Here is a 24,306-nt window from a genome sequence, read left to right on the forward strand (position 1 = left end):
AGGTTGCTGCCAGTGGCTGTGAAATCAGCTCCCGAAGCCCGAGCCATGCAGGCAAGTCAGAGACCTGTCAGTTCCTCCCTCCCTGCCAACCACTGATCGCTAAAGCAAAGTATGCATCCACTGCAGCACCGTATACCTCTTTGTGACGAATTTTACTCAGCAACTGCTAGCAGCCATTCATCAGCCAGTAAGGAAATACTTTTTTTCCCCTATGTGACCAGAGTTTACCACAGGACATAAACATAACACAAACCGAAAATACAAATCTTGGTGTTCAGAACATTTAAAAAAAACAAACAAACAAAAAAATATCCCAGTCGTATTCAGAAAATCTTCCTAACGGAGAGCCCATGTTAACGGTGAGCCTCACACTCACATTAATACAATTTTGCCTCAGTTTTTTCTTTTACCTTTTCAGTTAGAAAGTATACTTCCACATTTGTTCAAACTAATTTTGATCTACACCACGAACCCAGCGGAGACACGCTGAGGATGTCACAGTCAAAGTTCACCCAGGAGTCAGCAGAAGAGATCTCTGACAAACACACAGGTGCTAAAATTCACAACGTTTGTCAAGACACACTCGCACAATAAGCGCACTCACACACACAGACACAGACAGACATAGAGCCGGGAATAAAAGGTAGAATGGAGTTCTTCAAAAGGGGGCTTCTGTCAGGCAGCGATAAGCGAGCGAAGCCCCTCTGTGAAGGGAGGGTATCAGACAGGAGCAAACGCTGACAGATGAGAGGGACGGAGAGCGCTTTGAAGAGAAAGAAAGAAGGGGACAAAGAATAAGAGAGGACGATGAAGGAGAGGAGAGAGGTGATACACGGGATAAACAGCATTCATAAGCAGCTGAGAAAAATAAAAAAGCAATACCTCCACAAATAACCTTGATTAAAAGTTCTATTCATTAAAAAAAATAACTGATCGAGTCAAATTAAAACAGCACTTCAGAAAACTATTGAAAAAAAAAAATAAATCTGCAAATGTGTTAATGGAATTTTCCTCTTACAAAATATACACAGGCAGTCTAATTAACACCTAAAACAACAATTCCCATTCAAACAATCGCATTTAAACTGGGACAAGCCAGGGTATCTCCCCACAGCTGTCAGTGTTATTTCTAACACCTTGGTTCTCTGTGATAAACTGCCACTTCAAGATATGCACAAGTACTTGTTACACTCACAAACATGCCATTTCCACTCAGGCTCAAACGGTTGGTGGGCATGCAAGGACACACGTGCCCTACCCATACCAGTGGGACAGATATCCCCCTCACTTCACCTCATGTTAAAGGCCAGCCTGTTGATGACAGGCTGGCCTTGCTGGCCTTGATGACAGGCAGCCTGTCATCAACAGGCTGGCCTGTTCTCCAACACTCCCAGCCTGTTCCATCACTCTTTTCCTTCTCTCCCTTCCTTCCTGTTTTGCGACAGGAGCCTTTCGTTCTCATCGTCTAGAGTCAAGTCTGAAAAAGGTCCATATAACCGCTGACCAGCCCCACCGATTCCCCTCCCTCCCTGGATCACCCCTCAAAAGGTCAACATCTGCTTGCCCAGAATGGAAACAGCCACCTAAAGTAAACTTTTAATGTTAATGAGCACATTTGTGAGACATAACCAGTAAATGACTTCACCCCCCTTAACCTCTGATATTGCTTTTTCACTCCACTCAGCCGACATCACAACACCAGCTTGCAGTTATGCAAAACAGGCTATGAATATGTAAATGAATATATGCTAATAGAGCAGAGCTGCTCTCTAATGTCCGGAGGAGCTTCACAGGTAGAGATAGCCTGGGAGCAGCATGGACTACAATTATATTAGCGTGAAATGCACATCTGCTTTGAGTGTGTCTTTGTGTGTGTGCTTACATCTTTTCTTGCCACATGAATACTAATGCCAAAGTCCTGTTTAAACAATGAATCACATGTTTACTTGTTTCTACATGTATACGAGAGTCCATGTGTACGTGTACCCACCGTGCGGATGCCATTGTCAAAGGCCTGCCTGGCCAGAGTTGCTGGTCCATCCACAGTCTTTCCGTCATCATCGGGTCCCCAGCTGGCACTATAGATGTCGATGTGCTGTGGGTTCAAGCTAAGAGATCTGGCCTCCACCATGTCCGTTACATCTCCATCCAGCATTCGCACACCTGATGCATAAACACAGAAATAAAGCATGCATTTGATAAAGTTAGATCAATATCTCAAGAATCTACAGAATAAGCTATAATAATAATAATAAGAAGAAGAAGAAGAAGAAAAAATAAAAAGTAAAAAGTTTGTAAAACCTCTATAATTTCAAGCATCTATGGAATTACTGCTCATAACACGTAGCCTGATTCTGTTTCAACAAACAACTGGTGAAAAACCAAACTAATCACAGAAAAATAGCTGAATCTTCATTCAATACACCAATTACCGTAGTTTTCGGGTCATAAGCCGCTACTGTGAACACTGCAGCTTATACTGACGTGCGGCTAATGCAGATTTTTTTTCATGCGGCCAAAAACATTTTGCCTGGTAACAGTAGACCAATAAAATTGATAAGCAGTATATATACGGTATATATTTTTACGGGTTGTTAAGAGACGTTGTAATGTTGTGTGTGCACTGTTCCATAAAAAAACCATAAGCAACGTAATTTGTGTGTTACCGATACGTACGTATACTTAAAGGTAGCCGTGTTACAGGCACTGTTCGAGGAAAAAAAAGCATTTGCAGTATGTATTTTGTATGTTACCATAACGTTTATGTTACCTTACGGATTAAATTAAACATTAAAAATCCTCACGTATAATATTTCTGTGTAAATATCTCATATTACAAGTGAAACGCATACGGCTTAAAATCCGGTGCGACCTGTACAAGTACAAAATTGATTTTCTTTCTAAAATTAGAGCATGCGGCTTTTAATCAGGTGCGCTCTGTAGTCCGGGATTTACGGTAATTACAGTTCAGGCTCTCAATCTGATGTGAACTCAAGTTATATCCTCTTTCAGCAACATCCGCCATGAAATAATTATTGGGGCTGCTTCTTTATACAACTTTGAATTCTTTATTTCCTCAGTGATTTTTAAGGCATCCAAGAGATTAAATGCAAAGCAGCCCAAAACCACGATGCTCCCTCCACCATGCTTCACTGTGCGTTTGGTGTGCACAGTCAAAAGCTGAATAGGTCAAAGTTTTCTGGAACATCCAGTGTTTAAAAACAAGACATGATTCAGTGTTTTTGTTTTTATCTTTAAGAGCAGCTGACTCGAAATGGCTTATATGGTAACTAGCCTAGATCTTGGTTCCACTTACTTCTTACCGTGACTTCAGTGGAAATTTCAGATTCAGGATCTGACACAGACTGATTCATGTTCTACACAGTTCTTACAAGTTCATAGAAATTTCTGTTCAATTTGAACCAAGTATTTGAGTTGATGATTGTAATTTTTATACAGTTGTTGTGATTTTTATTTTAACAATTTTTTTGATTAATTTTTGTTTCCATTACAATATTATACTTTAATGTATAATATTGTAATGGAAACAAAACATAAAAAATTTGCTTTCTTTTTTATTCGGGCTACTTAAATTTATTTTGGGCTACCAAAAACCGAAGAATGCCTGCCCGAAGGGCTACCAGAGATTTTGAAATTTTGCGAGCCTTGTAATGAATATAAACAGAAGCAGGTAACCTGTCGGTGAGATTATGATGTGCATGAGATATAAAAAAAACCCTAACATTTAGGGTTAGCCAGTAACTGCATAGGTTAATGACATTCACAAAAGCAGTGAAACCAGAAGAGACAAAGTTCAGCAGTGGCAGTTCTCTTCAGCATCCTTTGAAATGCATTAGAGGTTCTTAACTCTTAATCACACTAATAAATCCTTATGACGTAGGTCTCTGCTGAAAGAGATGTCATGTCAAACATTGTTGATAAAGTGCAAATATAACACATCGCTCACCTCCTATTCTGGCATTGTAGGCAATTCCCACAATGCAGTGGGAGTTGTTTGCAGCTGCAGCAACTTCACCCGCACACCGTGTGCCATGTCTGGGGAAAGAGTGGGAATGAAGAAGCTTATTACAAAAATCTAAACACACATACACACACACACACACACACACACACACACACACACTCACACATCATGTAACTGAGCTGGAGAATGTCCCAGATGAGTAAATATATACACAAGCAGGATCACACACGCAAACCACCACATAAACATGCTGCATCTGAAGGGGAATCGACACACGTGTAACCGCGCTTTTTCATGGACAAATATGTACATTTCTGCTGAAGTCATCATAAACTATACGCTTGAAGTGTACAAATGTAAGAAACGCTACAAATATTTCTGCAATTCTTGTTTTGTTTTTTTTTTCTGACAGAGGATGAAAGAGTACTTCATCATTTGTAATACTATCAGGACAAATGTTTGGAGTAGTCAATGCTCCCCAAATGCATGCACGCACACACAGGTCCTTTTGTGATATTTTCTGAGCACAGCATGCAAGTAATGTGCTCCCTACGAGCACACAGGAAATAAATGAAAAAAAAAAAAAATCTAGTATGTTAGACTGCTCACACTTCCTTTTACAGTTAAGAATACACACATGTACACACAAAAAACACACAGAGACACACACCAGGGTAACATTCCACCAGCAACTGCAGTGGTGACAATCGGCCCAGGCCAGGGACCAGCGTAAACAAACATGGCATGTTTGCGTCCGCCGCCTGCTCAAAAACACCACTTTCTGGATCGAAACAAACACACTCACACACGCATTCACCTCCTGCAGAGAACATCTGCATCATCCCGCCTCCCCCTTGTCCCGGAAACAGCTCTGACCGTTGCCACGGAAACCCAGCATCTAGCTATCATGAACACCCCCCGACCCCAGGGGAGTCAGAGCAAAGTTTGCTCCACAGTTACATGATAGACTCAAATTATCTGTAATCACTGTCCTCACTTAACTAAGGTGCTGTGTTTCTGCTACTATTAATCTAAATAAATTTAAAAAAGAAATACTTATAAGCAGAAAATCTATATTGCTTCAACATCAAAGATTTCCAAACTTGTGGGGTCACAGTTTTCTCCCCACTGAGGGGCCACTTTCCCAATTTACAACCTCATAAACCTAACACTGGTAGGGCGAATGCCTATTTTCACATTAGAAGCGACTGGAGCCATTTCAATTTTAAATGTTTTCAGACTAAACACTTCAGATGTATGTGCTGTGATGTGTTACAATGATGTCAGAGTTTCGTACAGAGACAACATGGGTGAGAGTAAAGAACACATTATGCTGGCTTTGTTGCTGTAAATGGTTCCAATTTGCAGATTTGCACTTGAAAACAGAGTGCAATCCTTTACAGCAAATTAGTTTGGGGACCCCTTTGCCAATAGTCATAGTAATGCTCAAATTTTAAGCATTATGTTTTACATGATAGGCTGTTTATCAAACCATTACCACTTGACAAAGCAACTTTAACATGACCTTAGTGTCATGCATTGGATCTTTTGATTTATGCTCAATTTAATCCAGCCTAGATAGTAAATGCATATGCTATTTGTAAAGGTCTGGTAACCTTCAGATACTGTGTCATGGATACAGAAAAGTTAACACAAATGCAGCTGTGAGGGTTAAAGTATAACACATCAAATAGCTGCACATCAGTGATAGGCCCCTTTATCAAAGTTAATGAGCCAAGCTGCTGGCTCCTTCTTTCAAAATGCTTCAACAGTCCCAGCCCACTCAGTTCACTTCACTCCAGTAATCCATAAAATCGTCTGTGTGGCTGTCTCTCCAGTCTTTGTTTGCCTGTATTTTCCATTTTTTGCACATCTGTGTCACAGCCACTTGGGGTCTCTTAGTTCACCCAGAACTATGCATTTGTGCAATGAATGACACTATATGGGGCTGTTTCAAAAGAAGACAGAGTTTTAACTTTTTAACTTTGTAAATTTTTTTAAAAAGGGTAAAGCCATCAGATTTAGTTTTTGTTGCTTTTGGCCCCAGTGCAAAGTATTCTTGTTGGTTCTTTATGAATTAGGCTCGATATAATCTCTAATTTTTGTTTTTTATTTTTCTTGGGATTGTTTAACCCCAATCCATCTGAATATTATTACTAAATCTTACATTTTCAAGTCACTTTATCAAACAGAGTCGTACTGTTGTATAAATAGTGGTAACATCAAACCCAGCAAATGTGGATCCTAAAAACCTATGATCCTAATTGTAGGTTAATGAATAGGTTAAACAATAGAAAAATATTGTACTATAAAATTTTACCTCCTTAACCTAATCCACAGTGTGTAAAACCACTCGATGTCAATACACTCATAGATTGTAATCAACTTAGAACTGTTTTCTTACCCCTCCCAATTCCAGTGTGTAATCCTACCTATGGTGGGACCACAGTAGGACAAACAACTCCGGCCACCATCTGTAGCCAGTGTAAGCTGTCAGTCTGCTTTTTACCGCAGCCATCAATATGTGCTCATGTTCAATTACTCAAAAAGCCTGCAAAATTAATTTGTGAAATTAGTCTGAAACAACTCGATAAGTCCGTGAATCTCTCTTCCGTCTGATGACAGCAATGCTAAGGTGAGCTGTTGTCGATTTCAAACTTTTTTGTCAGTACATGCAGCTGTTTTTGCTGCCGTTAGCCGCTGTTAGCTGTTAACCCAACATTGCTAGACTCACAGACACTTAGCTGGAGTTACGTTGGCTTATAACCAGCTGTTGTTATTGATTAGTGGCTTTTGTGAGCCATCTTGAGATTGTGAGGGACGCATGTCTAATGTACTGACAACAAATAATTGCAACAATATCTGGAAAAAAATGAGCATTTTTAATGCAGGTTTTTGTGCATCATAGAGCTCCGACTTTAGTACAATAGGTGGGGCTTGAAGATAATGGAGAGGATAAAATTTTATTATTGGATTGTCTCTTTGCGCTTTTGCTTTTTTGGTGAGGTGCACCCTTTCTCAGATGATAAAACATGTGTATGACCCTTTATATCTCGAGTCTGAAGGTCAGACACTAATTAAGTTTTGCCGGGAAGCCCCACGTGCACCTACAGTTTCTCTTCTCCACCCAATTTGGCATTCTCAGCCACTGTATTCAAGATGAAGGGGCAACATGGTGGCTTCCACAAACTGACGCCCATTCCTATGTATTTTTCATGGATTAATTCTAAGTTTATGAGAATGCATCAGTTTGTAATTTCCCACTAACTAATCAAAAAAATTACAGACTGTACCTTTAAGAGCATCTTGGCTGATGCGATTTTGATATTTTTTCCCCCATTTTTGTCAAATTATATTTCAATAAACTGTGGGTAATATGCATGTTCACTGTTAAATAAATAAATGATCCAAAGACATTACTTCAGAGAGCTGTAAAGGAGACTAATATAGTGATAATGCAGTTGTTTATCCCCTCCTGCTTGCTGCTTATACACATAGACATTATAAATCCACAAGCATTATGTAACTGCTGACAATAATCTGCATTTTGATTCCAGATGTAGTTAAATTTAGCTTATCCCTTTACATAGCTAACAGATTACGTGCCTCGTGTATTCAGATAAAATTATCTGCAGAAAATCATCATATAGAGAATGATAAACTCAAAAAACAAAAATAAACCAGATTTCTCTTCCACATGCATCACAGTCAAATATAAATTCAAACCCAAACAGAAACCAGCTCGTTAAGCTGCATCGTGGCCCTCGTGTCTCTTTAAGACAACGTATTACCAGCAGGGACTGAGCCATTGCCACGGCACTTGAGCTGCTGTGCCAAATACACATACACACACACCCAAAAATCACTCACTGAGCCAAACTGGCACAAGACAAGTGCACAGGCAAGCGAGTTCCAAATTACTTCATTCTCAGCTGACTGCAGGTTTCCCCGACCTTATAGACAGTACATTTGCATAATGACTGAAACTAGCACGACTGAATGAACAATGGGCTCTGAGGTAAGTTTCTGAATCATTAACATGCAAACTGTCATGACCATTGACCAACAACCACTGATCAAAGCTCATTGATCATTGATCAGTGACCATGATTACCGTTCACAGAGAGTTGGGGAATGGCTGCAATCACAGCATTGTAATAGGGCGAAAGATGTACCCTTAGGCCCCCTCCTCGATTCAGAGATGGTCTTTCCCTCTTCCTTGTAAATGGCCTCTTTGACTCCCCGCTCAAACCACCATTCCTCCCTGTTCAGGATGTGTACATCTTTATCATTGAAAGAGTGTCCACTGGCCTGTAGGTGTTAATAGACTGCCGAGTCCTGGCCTGACGAGTTAGCTCTTCTGCGTTGAGCCATCTGCTTCATCAGAGGTTGTTTGGTTTCCCCAATACACCACACTACTCTGTTTGTGTCGGGGGACCAGATCCTTGATGCGGACAAATTTTTAAAACAGCGTGTTTTGGTGTTTGAAAGCCACAGATATGTGGTGTTTAGAGAAAATGTTTCTCGACAGTCCCAATACTCCTGACACATATGGGATCACCAAGGGTTTTTGTCCTTCTTCTCTCCTGGATCGGCTGGAGAGAAGAAAGAAAGCTTTCTTTAGGTGCCTTCCCAGCTTTGACAAATGTCCAGCTGGGATAACAACATTTACTCAGGGCCTTCTTGATGTGATGTTCTTCTGCTTCGCTGGCCGCTGTATCTGTAGGGCTGGTGTTCGCTCCGTATTGTAGCGTCCTGAGGACACCCAGTTTGTGCTCCAGTGATGAGAGTCGAACCTTAAATACTGATCCATATGTGTAGGTTTACGGTACACAGCAACATTTAAATGTCCCCCATTACTGATGGAAATCTCACAGCTAAGAAGGCTAAACTGTCATAAATCACATCCTCCCTGGTGAACTTAATGCGTTCAGTGGTTGTTGATCAACGGTCATGACAACTTGCATATTAATGACGCAGAAACTGACCTCACAGCCCATTGTTCGTCAGTGGTGCTAGTTTTAGTCATTATGCTAATGTACCTTTTATAAGACTAAGAGGAAACTGCAGTCAGCTGAGACTGAAGAAGTCACTTGGATGAGTGACGTTTCTCCCACTGAAAAAGCGACGTCCAGATGAACAGAATCAACTTTTCGGGATTTCCTTACCTGACTGATTGAGCATGCATGAAGACAAATATGCTAATATAACTCACTGCACCACAACAGAGTCAGGACTCAGCGAATACAAACATATTGAAGCACAGAGCTTGTTGTAGAAATCAATGAAGGAAAAAAAAATTATCCTGAAGAGCTTTTGGCAAAAACAAAACAGTGAAGCCACATGCTTATTTTCTAAAACCCTGTTACAGTTAAAATTTAATTTCTTGCTCTCTCTATTATGGGGTAGATTTCCTTATTTATTTTCCTTACTTGTTCTCGTTGGTCGCATCATATCGAGGCATGGGATCCACATCGTTGCTGTTGACATCATAGCTTGCCTGAGGGTCCTGGAGGAGACATGGAGGTCAACACAAGTATAACAAAACATCATAACGATGGCTGTAACACACACACACGCACACACACACACACGCACACGCGCGCACACACACGCACACGCGCACACACACACGCACACGCGCACACACACACGCACACGCGCACACACACGCGCACACACACACACACAATGGGGAAATATCAAGCAAACAAGTGAATTTATTAGTAGAGTAGGTCCAACACTCTCTGTGAGTGTGTGTGTATAACTGGCTTGTAGATCGCCAAAAAGCTTCTCTAACCCAATCAAAGAGTTCACATCAACACGACTCACAACAGTTTTGTAAATCGAATGCAATCAGAGCTAACTCAATCTGCGGCACCACTCACCCTTCGGCATAAACAAATCTAAGCATTAAGAGTAGCTAATAACAGCAGCGCAAAGAGGGTGTGAATCATTTCATCTGCGCAGCTGATTGATGGCTTTACCTGCTGCCTCAAGCCAACAAGTTAGTTCAACTATCAGTTCTCGGTCGTAGGTAGACATACCTCAGCACGCACAAACACTAAAGTATGAGCCCACAGAGAGATAAACATGTACACACAGCATAACTGCACATCTGCAATTTTAAGGAAGTTTTTCTCTGGAATTTAATTGCAGACACATGATGGGCTGATGATCCAAATGGCAGCAAATATCACTACCTAGTTCATCACATGACTGCTGTCTTCTGGAACACGACTTGGTTACATGGTAAAGAGAAACAGTGTGATTACAAAGCAGAATTTGTATTATTAAAATCACAATTATAATCTTCAGATTTTTTTCTTCCTCCACATTTACATTACTAGAAAAAGTTGCATTTCCTGTGAAAATGCAGTGTGAATGCTGTGTAGTGGAATCTAAAAACAGCAGAAGGAGTAGAACTATCTGCTGAAAACACTGTGTAGAAGCTCAACTCTTTGCTGTCAATAAAGCGTATATGCAAGCGGGGAAGATATGCGGCAACCGCCACAGGTAGGATTCGAACCTTTGCCACCGGATCACACGGCAGCTGCTCATCCCACTGAGCCAAGCCAGTTCTGGTCACACAGAAAGATATGATGAGAGACAAAATGTGCACTGTGCAGAAGAAGCTGAATTATGCTGAAAAGAGTGGAAAATCTAAACTTTCTGCTGAAAAAAGCTGAAAAGAGGTGAAGAAACTGAAAAGAGGTAAAGAAGCTGTAGTTTCTTCTGAAAACAGCTGAAGAATCTGGAATTTGTGCTGAAAAGAGATGAAAAATCTGAAAATTCTGCTGAAAAGGGGTGAAGAAGCTGAAATTTGTGTTGAAAAGAGTTAAAAAGGTTGAACTTTTAACTGAAAAATTATTGCCATAAGCGGGATTCGAACCCAGACCTCCCGCTCTGAGAATGGCTGCTCATCTCACTGAACCAAAACACAGGTGACCCCAGCAAGCAATATCAGTGACCACACTTGTCATGTGGTCCCAGTCATCTCAATGGGACAAAATATGGCATAAAAAGCTTAATATTTCAAAAAGTATAAAAGTTATGAGCACCAAAAGATATAGCAGTCATTAGCAGAAAGAGCAGAACAGGTTAAAATTTGAATGGTGAAAATCGGATGAAAACTGAGGGAGTAGCTAAGCAGAAACGGAGCAACTAGAATAATAAAGGATAAAGAATAAAGAGAAACAGGATCACAATAGTGTGGCACTGCATTGCCATGTATTAATCAGTGCACTGTGTTGTATATGTGACTTGTTAATCCTGAATGAGGCAGACTCATAGCCATTCATGCAAACACATGCAGGGGCACTTACATTTGAACTCATACACTTCCTCACTTGTCACACACCGACTCAAAGCCAATATGCGCACACACTGCCACTCGTAGCCGCCCTACACGCGCATACATACACACTCACGTAGTTCTGATAGAGGTCTGGGTGGTTCCTCTCGATCCCGTCATCTAATATGGTCACCACCACGTCTTTACCCGTGTAGCCCCTCTTCCACGCTCCCATGATGTTCATATCCGACTGGCAATTATGGACGTCATCGTTGCAGTGCTGCAGAGATGGAAGCAGATGGTGAGAAGAGAGCAGGTGGGGATAAACATATGAGGTGGGAGTTTAGGAACTCCATCATGTTCTTGCAGATGTTCAGCTAGGAGTTACAAGTTATGAGCGTACTCATGTCACTTTCTTTCAACTTGGAGCAAGCAGGAGAGTTCTGGTTTTACTTAGAAGGGAACGATTTAACTTCAACAACTCCAATCGAGTTAAAGCCCAGCGTTTTTGAAAAATACCTCACACAGTGTGTTTCAACCATTTAAAACAGACTCAAACTGCAACTACACACTGATCACCAACCAGTCATTACTTGCTGCCATTCAAGACCTGCATGATGTCATTGGGAATAGGGTGCCAAGAATAGGGATGGGAATCCAGAACCAGTTCCAACTGAGAACCTTTTCCAAATTGTCCAAATCACCGGAATCATCTGCCTCCAGGCATACTAATTCCCTTTGTCAATGCTGGCATGCTCTCTGACAGTGGAAAAGAAAAAAAAACAATGACATCAACCTCATGACAAAGAGGAGCTTCTGCACACCTGAAAGTTGAGTCTTTTTTTGTTCCGTTTCAAAACTGTGTTTAAACTCAAAGATAAACAGTTTTGCTCATGGCGAATACCTGTGTGGGCCTATTTTTTCCCCACCTGGAGAAAACCGGTCAAAGGTAGGATGTTAGTCCTTTTGTTAGCTATGATGTCAACTGCATCCTTGCTCTTTAAGCAAGCCCACTAAGGAGGTAATATCCCAAAACCTGGCATTACTTCTCTGCACAAAACTAGAGCAAAAACATAATTCAAACATTCTCTCTTGATAGAGAGATAGATAGATAGAGAGATCTATCTATCTCTCTATCTATCTATCTATATATATTGAGAGAGAGAGATAAAATGTGTCAGTTTTTCCCACAATAACACAGTTATTGTCCTACATTAAGTCTCTAATTTAACAAAGACACTTTACACTTTAAATCTTGAGGGACTTCAATTGCCAATCCTAAACTATTATCCTGGATCACGATGTGTGACTGGCAGATAATTTGGAATTCCAGCAACCAAAGACATCTATCCAACCAATTTCTTAAACCTTTATCCAGTTCAAGGCTGCAGGCACGACACAGGGCTAAACGGGAGCACAGGTCCCCAGCCCATTATAGGGCTAACACAGAGAGACAGACAATAACTCACATCCACACCTGCAGCCAATTTAAAATCACCAATTAAGCTAACATGCATCATCTGTGGATTGTAGAAGGCAATCAGAGCTACACCACCGAAAGCTGTGTGCTGTCTGCAAATAAAGACAACACCACCTAGTTCACAAATATTCACCGATCTCTCCCAAACTGACAGCGGCAGATCGATAACATGAGCAGATGTGCCTCTGCTTTCTCGCACTCTGCTTCCACTGGAGCGTGACAAATCAGGAGGCAGGCGTCAGATATCGTTTCATCTAGCACAGACGGGATTTTTTTTTAGTCCCGTCTCCCGCACCGTCTTCATTGAAAACAGTTACATGGTCACTGTTGCCGAGTGTAACCCTGGCATTTCAATATTGTTCACAGCAAATCTTATTCAGAGGCGTGTGTCACGAGCTATAGTTTATTTTCTAAAGGTTAAAGTGACATTTAGATGTGTAATGTTTAACCCCAAATTGCTCCTTCACACACTTTATTCATCGATTAGAAGCACTTTGCTATGCCTCTCACACAGCTCAATAAAATTCTAGTTATTTCAAACAATTAATGGTGTAATATTGCACTGCACTTAGATTAAATACAAACTATACAACTGGACAGAACTATCAGTCTGTGTAAGGTCACTTTGATAGGAATGACCAGAGGAAGCTTGTTTTCCATTCCAGGTTCAAAACACACATGAAGTTCTGAAATATATAGAACCTCGGGTCAAAGTATCGGCAGTTATCTACACTGAGTTAACAATTGACTGAGCTGGGAACACTCGACCGCACACACAAACATAACTAAGGAGCAATGATCTCACGGTGTATTCAAACAGGAGTGATAAGCCAGCAAAAAAAAAGTATCCCCCCCCCCACCACAGAGACACGTACACGCCTCTGTGTGGGCATTCCTGTGACAAATGCTTACAAATAAACAAAGAACCTTGACCCTCAATTTCCTTGTTCCAATTAGAGTCCAGATAAAAGCTAAATTTCATCATTAATTCCGGGATTTTCAAGGTACAGGTTGGAATGGTGAAGCAGAAGCAGAATGGTGTACAATGTTTATTTGAGAGCAATCGTTCCCTAGTTGTCATCAAATCCCCATTATATTTTTGCAAAAGCAATCCTTTTTTTTTAAATTTAAAAAAATACCCATTATAACATTTTTATGAAACATCTTTGTGGGGATGCATAAGCATTTCTCTATAGGGGAAAAAATCCTATATCAACTCTTCATTCTTATTAGACACAAACAAAGACACACACACGCACACACACAAATCCCTCAGCTCAACTGCAGTAATCAGGACAATGCCGTGACCTAACCTGACCTTTGACCCACAAACTGGATAAATGTGGGCAAAGAACAGCATGCAATCCTCCGAACAGACTAGATGTGTGCTGCATACACAGAGTTCATGGGCCCTTGTTATATTCTTCTGTCTGGTGTAAACAGAGAGGAAGCCTAGAATAAGTATACACTGGACTTACAATATACCACATACTGTTCCACTTGGCATCATTATAGAATATGTTGTTTTGGGCTGGGCTGCTGTGGGCGGGGCTTGACAGCGAAAGGAGCGGGGCCTGTTTGAAATCCCTCTTGATCCTCCTTTTCACCACCTGCTGCTGTATCCACTCCACCTGAAACACACAAACAGAAACATGCGATAGAAGAAACTGAGGAGGCTTACAATAATAACAGGGGAGCAGAATCACTTCGGAGATGACACAACCAGTATACAGGTGAAGTTCCAATGAACTGAATACTGAAGGTGAGACAACATTTTAGGAGGATTTAAAAAAGAAAAAGTGCAAATACATTGTCTATGTTTGCTCTTATTTGCCTTATGTGATGAACACGCAGAAGGAAAACAAAGAAACCACCTACAGAGACTAAACTACATTATACTGTTGTACGCAACCGAGCAAGACAGAAACCATTATCCCAATGGACTGCCTATAAATAAGCGTAATAAGGTTTTATGTGCTGTCTCCTCTTTTAAAATTGGTAAAAGGTGAACAAATGAAGACTGCTGAAGTAAAACAAGCCACTACAAGCCCAAAAAAAAAAAGGGAAAAAAAGCAAACTATAGATGTGGAGGCCTCGCAAAGTCATGATTTATTTTTAAAGAGAGATTTTAACCATGTCAGTGTTACTGTAGGCTCATCAGTTCGCTTCTCCTTTACGGAAAATAAAAGAAATGTTAGGACATTTGATGCACACAGATGCACTAAAGGCTGTAAGGCCTCACAGGTAACATCAATCTCTCAAATGTTATGGGCTCGCTTCGAGGCGCAGAGGCATTCCTTGGCAGGAGCCTCATTCAGACTTTGAGGCGGAATTTTCCAATTTCAAAATCTGTGCTGCCTGGATCCGAACGAGACGGCTGGACCAACCCGCAAACCTTGTGTTTAGTCTAGAAGACTTCATCTGTCTGAGAAGGCCCGATCAGAAGTTTACGCAGCGATGTTAACACAGAATCTGAAATATTAGCAGGTATGTGACTGGCACAACACAGAGCAGTTCTTTCTGAGACGTAAACATTTGTGTGATAAATGATCCAGGGATTCTCCGGCACCGAGTTTGCACCCAAACACAATTGTGCAACAGTTTATGGGGATGGGGGAACGGTGCACATTGGCACAAAATGTCAAGGTAGTTCTTCTTTATACAGCGTTTACAAAAGTGTGTAATTCTTCTGAGATGTCCACCACACCAGCTTCTGTTTCTAGCTGTATAGACGATGTATAGACAGAATAATTTTCACACCGCAAGTGCTTTTGTTTTGCCGCTCAGCCCCGACAGTCCCAGAAATCTGAGGTTTTATTGAGCTATGTCCGACTGTAAAAGACAAAGCGTTTCTCCACATCAATAGAGCTCCAGCAGACAGGAGGAGGAGGAAGAGGAGGAGTAGAGAGAGAGAGAAGAAGAGAATAGCTGACATAATGACTGCAGAGTGATTATCTGGTCTCATGCACTGAAACAATCTGCCAGGCTCTCTCCGGAGAGTTTGAGGGCGAGGCAACAAGACAAGATAAGACGAGAGGAGAGGCGATAAAGAGCTGAAGAGAACGAGTCCCGGGAGAGTCAATAATATAAAAAAAGAAAGAAGAGAGAGAGCTGGAAGGGAAGGGAAAACAAACAGCAAGAGAGACCAAAAGACAGCAAGTGAAGGAAGGATAATTGAGTTTATAAATAACTGATTTAATAACTCGAGTATGTACCTCTTTAGAAATTGTGAAGGAGGGAAAGGAATAAAGTGCAAATGATGTAATTCAATAAATGACCTCCCTATAAGGAAGAAAAAAAGATGGGAAAGGAAGAGGAAATGGCAAACCAGCGCAGAGAGAAAGATAAAGTGTAGAAACGAAACTATTTTTTAAAAAACCCAGTGAGATATTTTACTTTAGCATGATGCTTCTCCCGTCTGCCAAGGTCTCAGCTCATTTCACTCCAACTTCTATCAGGACCATCAGCTTCAAAGCAACCGTTTACACAGCCCATTAGCCTCAAAACAACACTGTCATCAAGAATTGTGCGTGAGTGTGTCTGCGCAAAACCACTGGTGTATCATTACAATTTGCATACATTAGCATACCATCAACCACAATCTTTGATCAGCAGTGTAACTCTTAACTGCTCTTGTTCGCAACTTGGCAAATTGCGAGGATATCTGCCCCGCGTATACCCGTAAATCCTCCTTCACCGCCATCAGGGGCGACGCAAACGCTTCAAGAAACGACAACAAAAAACAAAAACAATAAATTCATTTTTTGCTGAAGTTTGTCTCAGATGTCGCGGGGCAAGAAACACACGTTCAGAGGAATTTAAAAGAGTTTAAAGTGGCTTTAATGAACAAGGTCAACAACCACAGAGTTGGAATTTTAAAATGCTTCTGCATGCCAGCAAGTGTACACCCTACTGAAGCGCCTTTGAACAAGACACTGAACCTGCCACCTCCTGGGATTTAGTATTGTTTGCTACCTAAAAGCTTAGTGTGGTGAATGAGCACAAACCATACTACTTTTTTGGAGATTGCTCTAGATGAGGCATTTTTGCAGACTGGTGTTTGCTAATTTCACATATTCTATTGACAAAGGGGCTCTTTTTTCCTCTTTATGAAGGCTACGATGATTCAAAAATATTTCTGAAAGCAAAAAATTATTTAAGCCAACTTTGACCAACAACATCAACACAACTGCAACCTTGTAGATCCCTTGATCATGACTAGATTGTGAAAAGAGGTAAACTCTGTTATCCCAGTGCATCCCAGTTTTAAAAAGTTACCTGAGGTGAGCTTTAAATATTACAGCTTTCATCAAACAGCACAAACATCATGAGCACATCCTTACACCATCTTCCATTTACACTCTGCTGCTCACCCCACCACAAAAACTTGCCCTTAATTTAAAAACTGGTTACGAAAAAAGCTGCTCAGATGAACCATGTATTTCACCACAGCTTTGCTAACATAGTAGCATCCCTGCAGCATTACACTGCAGGGTCTGTAACATAAATCATATGCCTTACTTTCAGTATCTGTGTGTCATATCTATGCCTGCATTATTAACACAATAAGAGCTCAGTGGGTGGCAGCGTGCTGGCTGTGGGGGTGCTATATGTCAACATGAGATCGCAGACATTTGTATACAAATTCTTTACATCCCAAGGAAGAAGGTTCAGCTTAAAGGTCTAGATGTGGAAATGCCAACACTGGCATCATAATTTCAAGACCGATGGCACCCATCCATCCATAGTCATTTATATCATTTACTTCTATTCTTAAGGAGCAACAAAAAAAGCCTGGTCTTCAAGAAAAACATGAATCCGTTATGAAAAATTAATCATTTGTTTGTGTACATGGCTAAGAACTGACATTTTTTTGGAACAGTCAGCGCAAATTTGTGAGTAATGCATTTCAACAGGGAGTGTATTTTGTGTCTCCGGCACGAATCTAGCCCAGACAAAACGGATATGCGTCACCATTGCAATTTAAAAGAATAATAATAACAATAATAATAAAAAGTGATGGTACTTCCTAACCAAAATCAAATTGTTCTTAAACAGCTAAAAACTTAACCAAGTAAATAATATGAAAGTATAGTCTATAAGTAAGCATAGACCCTACAATGTTTAAAAATCTGTGAGGTGTTACAGCTTTAACTTGGGTCTTGTGAGCGGCAAAATAACCAAGTGCACCAGGAACGCCTCCAGCCGCCTTTTAAAAATGGAAAATATTCATTTCATGTACATGGACACAAAGATTGATTGTGTGATGATCTTTCAGATAAAAAAATGGGGCTCAGAGACAAAAGATTTGGGTTTTCATGTTTTCATGTCCAGAAACAAGACTTGACAGAGTAGGTCGAGATCATTTCACAAACTGCGCTGTATATTGTGCGCGTTTAACTCTGCCACAATGAAAAATTTTTAAACTTTCCACTGCTGGTGCTACAGTTGATGTTGGATTTCTTTACTGAGATTTGATTTTTTTTTTTTTATTAAAAATACATGTTTATTCTCTCTTTTCCTGGATTACCAGAGGCAGATAACGGCCTATGTAACACTTTTTCTGAAGCTGGTGAGAATAATGCCATCCTTTATTGTGTCTGCTAAAAATCACTCACTGATAACAGCCTGCAGTTATCCGCATCAATTGTGCCATGAATGCGAGGCCCTATCCAAACAAAGCCAATATCGCCCTGTATTATTTCCTCTAAAACTTCCCCATGTATCACTACCATTGTGTCAGTGCCAACTCACTGGCTGGCTCTGGGGCATAACGACCTCCTCCATTCATTTAACTGCAATCTGGTGTAGCAGAGGAATGATCTGGTAGCACCTGTACCTCTGTCACCCTGCCTTTACTCCCAGTCTGACTCCCGCTCCTATCTCGCTTCCTTTTTTTTCCCCTTTTTAAATCCCTTTCCTCGTCAGCTCCCCCCCCCCCCCCCCCCCCCTCCTCCTTTCGTTCGCTGCATTTTTCAGTCTTCTTCTCTGCAGGTGCCCATTTCTCTCTCAGATGGCCTGTCTCTGTCTCTCTCTCTTTCCCACTCCAACCCCCTTCCAACCTCCCTCCCTCCCTCGCTCTCACTCTCATTCACTCTGTATAAGGGTTTGCAGGTGGCTCTAGCTGGCTGGGTCAGTAACCAGGGGAAACTGGGGAAGAGTTCACTTCAATAGAACAAATGGGAACAAATTGATCCACTTTTACTGCTGTTTGTGTGACGATGTTAGAGCTCCAGGCAAAAAAGCTAATGGATAGTGAGCAGAACACCCAGTGAAACCCTTGCAGTAACATGAGAAACCAGTTCTTGTCCTCTCTCTCGGGTATTTCAGAGACTCGGCCATCACAAACAGCATGGGCCGTTACGGCCAGCTGTGGGGGCTCGTCTCAAAGCTTAGACTATTTAATGGTTCATTTGTTAAACAAATTCAAACAAAAAATTCAGGATTAAAATAAAATCTAAGGGTATGCACATTATCCCTGAGGTCAAGACACTAGCTATGTCGTCTCCGTAATGCAATGAGCGTCCTCATCTTCTGCATATCTATGAATACAGCAAGGCATCTGTGCGGTGAACAAAAAAATTCTGTGAGCCAAAAGGGAAAAAACACTGAGCATATTTTAATTGTTTAACTGTGTAATAAGTAGATATGAGCTCATTTTGGTAGTTTTACTATGTGGTAAACCGTTGTCCTGACGTGGCAGAGCAATAAAACATTCAAATTTCATTTTGTTGTCACGGCCATTTTGCATTTTAGTCTATCCCAGTGAGGATTCAGCTGCAAACCACACCTGGCTCTCAGTGTTCATGCACATATCTGAATAGATGACTTCAAGTAAACAAGAGCCTTTCTAAGTGAAACCGGCTGGAAGCACCGTGCTCCTTCAGCTAGAAGGCGTTCGGCAGTTGTTTCTCCCTACTAATCTCTGCGCACACATCAAAAGGACACTACAAAAGGAGAAAAAAAAACCACTGCCGTGCTGTAATTGTTGTTTACAGTAAACTTGAAATGTCTGGAAATAGATTTCAGGCAAAGCAGACTAAGTGTACTTGAACAAAAAAAGAGAAAAGACTGCGGCTGTCCAAACTCTCTTGGAACTCCCAGCATGAATGACTCACGAGCATGCGTCAGCAGAACTGAGCAAGGTGCATGCCGAATACGGCTTAATACAAAAAGACAAGTTTGTATAGATAGCCACTTAATTAGGTACACTTGTTAAGCTGCTCATGGCATGGCACCTCAGTGCATTTAGGGATATAGACATGGTCAAGACCACCTGCTGAAGGTCAAACCAAGAAGAAAGGTGGCTTACAGCAGCAGAAGACACTGGGTGCCACTCCTGTCAGGTCAGAACAGCTAAAAAGAGGATATCGGATTCCACAACAGAAGATTTAAAAAATGTTGTCTGATCTGACGAGTCTCCAGTTCTGCTGTGATATTCAGATGTTAAGGGACAGAATTTGGCATAAACAACATGAAAGCATGTATCCATGCTGCTTGGCATCAACAGTTCAAGTTGTTGTTGGTGATGTTGGGATATTTTCTTTTCCAAAGTTGAAGTTATTTTTACTTTTGTTCCCAACTTTGCTCATTTGAATTGAAGTACAGGGATTGGAGAAGAGGCCACTGAGAGGCAAAAGGTAGAGAAGGGTAAATATCTACTCAGAAAGAGGGTGTACTGACCTGTACTAAACTTCAGACGCTCCACAACCAACTGTGGAAGAAAACTTCTGCTGCAAGGGCTGTTAAGGCCAGGCTTGAAAAATAGATATGTCCACACACGACTAACAGATTCCAGCTGTGCAACTACAACAATTACACTTGTGGCTCGGGTCAACATTTTTTTTCCTAGTTGATATTTAGGGGCATGAAACAGAATAAAGATTATGACCTCTCTATGCAGTAAGACAAAGAACTTACGGCATGCATCGCATCTGCCACCAGCACCAAAACAGCATATGATCAAAAGTTTTCTTTGACCTACTTTGATGTAAAATTACAATGACAGCTTAGAAGGAGCAAAAAAAAAAAAAGAAAAGGTTAATAAATAAGCCAAAAGTAACGTTCAAAAACAACAATGCAGTCATGCATATTTTCACAGATACAGCACGGCGCAGGCTCTCCCCTGCGACAGCACTGACAGCCGTCTACGTCATCGCGCATGTAAACTGTGTCGCACTCCAGACAGAAATCAGAGGATGCAAAACCTTTAACAAATCATGTTTGATCAAGAAGCTTTTAAAATGTTTCCAAATGGCTTGTCCTGAAATACTTTCTGCAAGTTTTCCCAGATTTCTACATCCTGGGAGTCCAAAGTGACTACAGCAGCCACAGCCACAACAGCCATGTTTATAGGAAATGTGCCAAGCTGAACTAAACTCAATCTAGGATCCCATCGGCAACCCTCTGATGCTTTAGCCTCTGTAGACAGAGCCAATATTTCAGGGCTTCCTTTGTAGCCAGCAGATATCTGGGACAATACTTCCTCTTAAGTCCACTTGTCATTGTTTACGACTGTCAATCGATTTTAAAAAGCTACGTGGCATCAGGGGCCAACAGCTTCAAGATTGCATTTCAGTGTTCCCTTTTTTTCTTGTTCACCTCCATGCAGTCAAAAGCTGTTCAAATGTGATTCATCAATACTACATGGACTACAAAGGAAAGTCAGCTAGCGGTGCCGCAAGTACTTTATCTGTGTAGAATCTGTTTCATGAACCCCGTTTGTCCTTGTTTAAGGGTCAAGGTGACGCCATGTGCCCTCTCACAGCCTGGAAAAATAAGCGGTCTTTGACCTGAGAGGCAAGTGACACTGCAGTTAGGCGGGTGCCATAAAGTGGTAATCTGTGCTGTGCCTCATCTCCATGGTAACATGCATGCCAGAGTCTACTGTGGATGGTAGGGTGCGCCTTTCACGGCATCGCTACACCCCTCTGACTCACTCACACACAAAACACACACGGCTGTCATTATTACAAAACCTGATTGCAAAACATCATTAGCAGAATGCCAGACATCGCTGCTGCCAAACTGGCTGTCATGTTGATCCCAAAACCTCATAGACAGGTCCGCAAAAAGGACAGCCAGTCAGCAAGGGAAACACCGACAGCTCTATTTCGCTCCACCTTTCATTTATTCTGTGTCTCTGATGCATCTTTCTCCTTCTTCCATGCGTTCTAATAGGCAATCTGCTGTTTTCTGTCATTTAACCTCTTCTCTCTAATCTAGTCTTTTTTTTATTTTTATTTTTTAAATCTCTCAGTCTCCCGGCCAGCTGGCATCCGGACACAGACCTTCCTCCAGCGTGGCACAGTGTCAGGCCCAAGAGGGCAAGAGAACCAAAGACAGAGGGAGGGGGACGAGTGCACAGAAAGCAACAGTGAGAAAAGAGGGAAGAGGGAGCTCTTGACAGGTGATGACAGCAGGTGAACAAAAAAAAAAAAAAAAAAAAACAGAAAACAGCTGAGTGGCCCGAAAATACAGAGAAAGGAAACTGAAGAGAAACAATGAAACAGGATAACAGATAAGCGGGTAAAGAAGGTGGCGGACGGCTCCTTTTCTTTCTTTTCTCCTCTTCCCGTTTCATCCCGTCTTCCAGTAATCACACCGATCCATCACCATCATTCTTCAGCAGTCGCCGTGCATTTATGAGTCCGACACAGATTTATGAGTCCGACACAGATTTATTCGCCGTTCAGAATCTGCACGCAACATCACCGCTGCTGTATGTAAACGCTGTAAGAGGCATCGCTGCCCTGTTTCCTCAGGATCAAGTCCCAGCCTGTTCAAGAAAGTGACCCGCTTCATCAAACAGGCAGACATCAACAAGTCTGAGTCAGGTACTAAGATGACAAAAATATGCAAAATGTGAGATAAGGAGGTTTTGCATGTCTTGGACGAGTCAAACGGCCTTTTACTTCAAAGGCTTTTTAAATCTACTGTAAACATAAACAAGACATCAGAGGAGCAGACAATTGTACAATCGTGTGAACGATCAACAGGTTTGATTTAGTAATTTGTCCCCCATGTTTTGATTAAGCTCAGTGTTGTGATGTGGAGGCCTCGTGTGTAATTCGGTCCGGGTTTGTCGACCTGATGAAGTGACGAGAAGAGCACTGACAGCGGTTTAGATCAAACTCTTGTTCAAACGGAAAGTTTTTTCTCAGCTGACAACGACAACAACAACAACAAAAGCATGTTATTTACTTTACTAAGTCTGTATTTTAGAGTTACAAAAGAAATCCTGCCCACAGTGATGCGAAACCAAAAAACATAATAAAGATCAAATATTCTGATTTATGATTATGTCACATTGTGTTATGGTGATCCACAACCATCATGGAAAAATGTTGTTTTGTCCGTGACGGATTCTGTAGGAGAGTTGTGCCATCTGATCTGCCACAACCAGGTTCCTCTGGCTGAGATCAAGATAAACTATCGGTTTATCATCAGGAAAACACAGAGCAGCTGTGGCTTCACTGGGATCTCAACGCTTGGACGGAAAAGTTTAGAATTTCTCTGAATTTGGATTTACTAGGGCTCCACTCTGACCCCTGGTCTCTGACAAGTGATAACGTAGGTGGCTATATGTACACACACACTCACTGGACACTTTATTAGATACACCTTAACTCACAACTCACTGCATCCAGACACAGTTTAGGTAACCTGCTGAATATCTTGAGGCATGCTCAATAATCCAGGTTAGGAAATCCCAGAAAGTTGCTTTTGTTCATCTGGAAGCCGAGTTTTCAGTGGAAGAAATGTTTCATCGCTTATTCAAGTAACTTCTTCAGCTCACTGCAGGCTTCCCCCAACACGACTGCCTAACAGTGAGATGTGAGCTCAGTTTTATAATCATTGATATTCAAAGGCTATGAGCACTATTCACAGAGAAGTACAATCACGCCATCGTAAAATGGTGAAAGATGTACTCTTACAGCCCCTTCCTCGGTTCAACTATGGTTGTTCCACATAAGTACTCCACATCCTACCATTCTTGCTCACCATGTCACAAATCTCTGATCATCTCAAACTACTTTCTTGAGTAATCTACCGGATCTCAGTTCAGTAGAGAACCTTTGGGATGTGGGGGAACAGGAGATTCACATCATGGATGTGCAGTAGACCGATCTACACCAACCGTGCTATCATGTTCACATGGACCGGAATCTGTGAAGAATGGTTCCAGCACCTCATTGAAACTGTGCCATGAACAATTAAGGTAATTCTGAAGGAAACAGGGGTCCAGCCCAGTACTGGAGTACGGTGAATCAACCATTGTCAACACTGTTGACAAGTTTATTTCAAGGAAAATGATATTTTTTATCTTCTTTTATCTCCTTTAACCTCATCAAATTCAAACTAAAAGCAGTAGTAGGCAGATTTCATCATTATTCACTTGGCTGTTCGCAGGATGAACCACTGCAGAGTAAGATGACAGCCCTTGTAAGAAGTGTATGAAAAATCTACTGAAAACATGTTCAATTCTGACAAAAGGTCCTCAGTGTATGCTAAAAGTTAATATTTAACTTATCAGTTAAAACCATC

General features: G+C 41.3%; 1 protein-coding gene and 1 long non-coding RNA gene across 3 annotated transcripts in view; one reads left to right on the forward strand and one right to left on the reverse strand.

The window, feature by feature from the left end:
- The window catches only part of pcsk5b (proprotein convertase subtilisin/kexin type 5b), an 80,452-nt gene that overhangs the window by 51,443 nt on the left and 4,703 nt on the right, over nucleotides 1–24,306 (reverse strand). For both annotated transcript variants that reach the window (XM_085179909.1, XM_085179908.1), the window contains exons 3-7: nucleotides 14,238–14,390; nucleotides 11,416–11,559; nucleotides 9,418–9,494; nucleotides 3,968–4,056; nucleotides 1,991–2,163 (exon numbers count right to left, since the gene is read on the reverse strand). In XM_085179909.1, the coding sequence (XP_085036035.1) occupies nucleotides 1,991–2,163; nucleotides 3,968–4,056; nucleotides 9,418–9,494; nucleotides 11,416–11,559; nucleotides 14,238–14,390 (636 nt within the window). The remainder of the gene's footprint in view (nucleotides 1–1,990; nucleotides 2,164–3,967; nucleotides 4,057–9,417; nucleotides 9,495–11,415; nucleotides 11,560–14,237; nucleotides 14,391–24,306) is intronic.
- On the forward strand, nucleotides 14,387–22,952 carry LOC146506738 (uncharacterized). Its single transcript, XR_014877170.1, has 2 exons — nucleotides 14,387–14,521; nucleotides 22,019–22,952. It is a non-coding gene; the product is annotated as an uncharacterized LOC146506738 (long non-coding RNA).

The sequence above is a fragment of the Neolamprologus multifasciatus genome, chromosome 12 (genome assembly GCF_963576455.1).
Source record: "Neolamprologus multifasciatus chromosome 12, fNeoMul1.2, whole genome shotgun sequence".
NCBI classification, from domain to species: domain Eukaryota; kingdom Metazoa; phylum Chordata; class Actinopteri; order Cichliformes; family Cichlidae; genus Neolamprologus; species Neolamprologus multifasciatus.